At 51.0% G+C, this 3,864-nt stretch overlaps 1 protein-coding gene across 2 annotated transcripts in view; it reads left to right on the top strand.

Moving 5' to 3' along the window:
- Positions 1–3,864, top strand: part of LOC119268766 (LEAF RUST 10 DISEASE-RESISTANCE LOCUS RECEPTOR-LIKE PROTEIN KINASE-like 1.2) — a 22,019-nt gene that overhangs the window by 7,501 nt on the left and 10,654 nt on the right. Inside the window, exon 1 of one of the 2 annotated variants that reach the window (XM_037550473.1) lies at positions 1,744–2,812. The exons of the other annotated variant lie outside the window; for it this stretch is intronic. Coding sequence (XP_037406370.1) covers positions 1,936–2,812 — 877 coding nt within the window. The 5' untranslated portion in view covers positions 1,744–1,935. Of the gene's footprint in view, positions 1–1,743; positions 2,813–3,864 lie in introns of those variants that run through there. 2 annotated transcript variants of the gene reach the window in all.

Consider the following 3,864-nt stretch of genomic DNA (forward strand, 5'->3'; position numbering starts at 1 on the left):
AGGAAGACATAATAAGGGCCCCAAATTTATGCCTATCGAGGTGTCTATATGCATTCTAAAGGCTTCGGAGGACTGAAGTTCCGGCGATGTCCATAAGTTTCTGGACTCGCCTGGAGTCCTAGCCAAAATCCGTCCTAAGGTTCTAGAGAACTAGAACGGCCAACACAAAAATGTCATAACTTTCTCATACATATTTTGTTTTCGTGATCTTGTCCTTGAGCCACCATCACCCAAATCGGCGGGATCGAACCTTAGACAGGGCTGCTCCACTGGACTGAGCATGCATCCGCACTGTGGCAACGCTGCGAGGGCCATCACTTTATGATATTGCTAATGATCAGAGTTGGATCTGCGCCCCTAAGGGCCAGATTGGGTTGCACCCCTAGCTACTGGCAGGGACGACCCACCACCTTCTGCAATGTCATCCGGGTCGAGCATCTGGATGGGGTCCCCCATTCTGCGACCTTGGTAGTACACCACCATGCCATGTGCGGCAGTGGCTCACGAACATAGCCTTGTAGATCCTCATGTCCTTATTCCCGATGGCGCGGACCGCTTTTGCTCCATCCCGAGTCGTGCGCTGCGAAAACGGCGGCCAGTGCAGCGCCAGCTACCTACCGGCCCCGATATGGAGGGGCAGTGGACTTACCCTCGCCGTCCTACATTTACAAGGGGAGGCAGACATAAGCACGTGAAAAGGATGTCGGGGACGTGATCACCGACGACATGTTGGTCAGGATCGGGGTTATGGTCTGCCTATGGCGACATCCGCAGAATCAGTGGCAGGGGAGTGGCTCCCACCAGCACGACCACCCCTCCCTCAAACCAATGGTGGGGAGGCGGCCAACATGGGTTTGTGCAAGGACAACATGCTGCCAACAACTCGGGAGGACGGGACGTGATAGTGTGTCGCCATCGCCATGGGAGATGGGGACGATCAGCTGGCTTTTTTGGTCAATTAGTTTTGCTGTCTACTTGGATTGAGGGATCTTTTCATCCAATGAATGAAACCCAAATTAATGAGGCTCTCGTAAAAAAACAAAATAATGAGGCAATCGAAATACAGTACTCAGTATCATCCCAAAGTACAAAAAAGAGAATGGTGTACTTATGGTATACAAAATTGTTGTGCACATGATGAGTTGGTATGTACGACCATTGCACGATGGCCTATCTAGCGCTGAGTTGCCATGCATAGACGTCTTGATTACATCGTGGTCTAGAAACCATGTGCATAGCAGTGCACCATAGTACTCCCTCCGTTTATATTTACGTCTCGTCTCGTGTCAGCTATGTCTCAAGTCAAACTTTCTAAACTTTTATCAAGTTTATACAAAAAACAATATTAATATCCACAACACCAAATCAACACCAGCAGAATCATCATCCAATATATTTTCGTACGATATATATTTGTTAATGTGAAAGTTTCGGTTGTTTACGATAAACTTGGTTAAACTTTATAAAACTTGACCTAGGCCAAAGCTAATAAGCAGAGCATATGAAAACGGAGAGAGTATATCCGAGAATGTAACAACGCACGCTTGACGCGTTTTCAGTAGGTAGCAAAAATGCCTTGTGCAGAAAGGCACATAAAAAAAATATCATACTCAAGTCTCAAGTGGTACTACGATGGGGTTGGAGGTCAAGTCAACTAGTGAAGCCATGGCATGACGCGGGAGGCAGCCCATCATGATCCATTCATTCATTTTGGCTTTTCTCCCAACAGCAAAGTGACCCAAGACGAGGAGACCGACTTTGCTTCGGTCTTCCGCGAATCAGCTCCACGCTAGTCCTAGCGGCACACCAACCAAGCAAAATTTCCACCAGACCCGGTCGCGCCCGCGATTTAAATACGGCGTCGCTCGCCGGAGCCTGTGGCTTGCAGGACGGAGCAGAAAACAGCCAGCCAGATTCGTCTTCCTCCTCTCGCCAATGGCTCACCTACCACCACACTCGCTCGTCCTCCTCTTCCTCGCCTTCCACGTCTTCCTCGCCTCCCATGGCTCCCCTCTTCCGCCGTCTAGCACCTACGATGATTCCATTTGCTCGGAGTCGTTCAGGTGTGGCAGCGTTGACATCACATATCCATTCTATCTGTCAAACGCCACTGGAGCAACCCCTGATTACACACCCTACTCATGCGGCTACACCGATTTGAAGATCTTCTGCCAAGGCGAGGGGAAGACCGCGATCGCAACCCTTCAACTCGGCCGAGACAAGTTACACAACTACACCGTCCAGAACATCTTCTACGAAAATCAGGCCATCATTCTGAGGGACACTGAAGCCTTTATTAGCGGCGGCAAGTGTCCCACGGTCACCCACAACGTGACATTCGACAGGGAGTGGCTAAACTACACCGAGTCCTTGGAGGAGCTCACCTTCTTCTTCGGCTGCCACTCCACGGAGAGCGATCAGCCGGCTCCTGATCCTCCGCTAGACAAGTTCCAGATCGACTGCAAAGGGTTCAGTCCGCCTCCAGGCAGTGGAGACGGTTTTTCCTTCGTCTTCAGCTCTGAGGAAGGCAACGTTTCTCGGGAGCACGGACTGGCTGAGTACTGTAGGCAGAAGGTCATCGCGCCGGTACTCCAGAAAGATGCTGCGAGAAGTGGTCTGCTCGTGTTGCCGTGGGAATATGGCGTCGTGCTTGGACAGGGCTTCGAGTTGGAATGGAAGCAGAGCAAGGATCGGCAATGCGAGCTGTGCGAGAAATCTTATGGACGCTGCGCCTACAGCGAGAAGAAGGAATTCCTTTCTTGCTTGTGCTCCGGCGGGATCTGCAAGAGCAATCCAAACCCTCCATCATCAGGTAAGTCCTTCACAACCGGTCCTTCAATTTCATTGCCGTTTGAAAACAAAACTGCCGATGGTAGCATGACTCGCTTGCCAATTGCCATTTCGCCGGAAGCCAGACCCAATTCCGTTGTGTGAGCCCACGCATGTTCATCTAGAGTATACAAGAATGACGAGTAATTTGACATGCCGTTTTGGCGCTTTCTTATCTAGAGCAAGCAGTTGCTTGGCGATTTGCAACTCGTAACCTCCTGTCCTGCCTCTCTCCGGTGGATCCGGCTTGCCTGCTCCCTCTCCATGTTCCTATCCATGCTCTCACTTCATCCCACGGCTGTCTTTTTTTCTTTTTCCTTTCTAATCTAATCATCTTCCCCCCTAATTTTAAGGGGGTGGGGCCGGGCCTTATTTTGCTCTAATCAAATCAAGTCACATATGCGGGAGCACGGATGGGAGTATGGGAAGGGAGCAGGCAAGTCTCGTCCCTCTCCGGTGTGTGTGCACGCGCGTTGCTGCTGCTTGCCCGTCGCAAACGCCAATATGATTTAATCGGAAATCCATTTCAGGAGCGCTTGTCCGAAAAACGAAACCGAGAGCGCGTCCGTCGGTTTCGAAAACAGAATAGCGCGTGAGAAGCAATAATATTTGCTCGCCATTTCGTCAGTGGACAAGGACGGTTCCCGACCTTTTCCACGCCCCTTGTTCCCTACCATGTATCGAAACGCGCCAGCTCGTGACTGCGGGGTTCATTATCATCAGGCGGACCGCTGCCTCCTGTGGAGCTTTTCTTCTTTTTCTTCTCTGAGTTTCCCGGGTTAAAGCATCTCGAGCCGTTGGAGCCCCCAGGACAATCGCCGGACCAAAAATAGCACGTCCTAAGAGGCAAAATATTTTCGTCGGATGAAATGCGAGTACGTTTTTCCAGTCGTTGGTGCCCCCAAGACCGTCGGGCAAAAAGTGATTAGGTGGGTCAGAAAAAAGGAGGAGTGGGGGAATAGGATTGGTTGTTACTTCCGTCGGCGCCCTCAAGAGAGGCCAGTGCGTTGTGTTTGGTCTGGGTTTGCCGGCGCT

Source organism: Triticum dicoccoides, chromosome 3A, assembly GCF_002162155.2.
Source record: "Triticum dicoccoides isolate Atlit2015 ecotype Zavitan chromosome 3A, WEW_v2.0, whole genome shotgun sequence".
NCBI classification, from domain to species: domain Eukaryota; kingdom Viridiplantae; phylum Streptophyta; class Magnoliopsida; order Poales; family Poaceae; genus Triticum; species Triticum dicoccoides.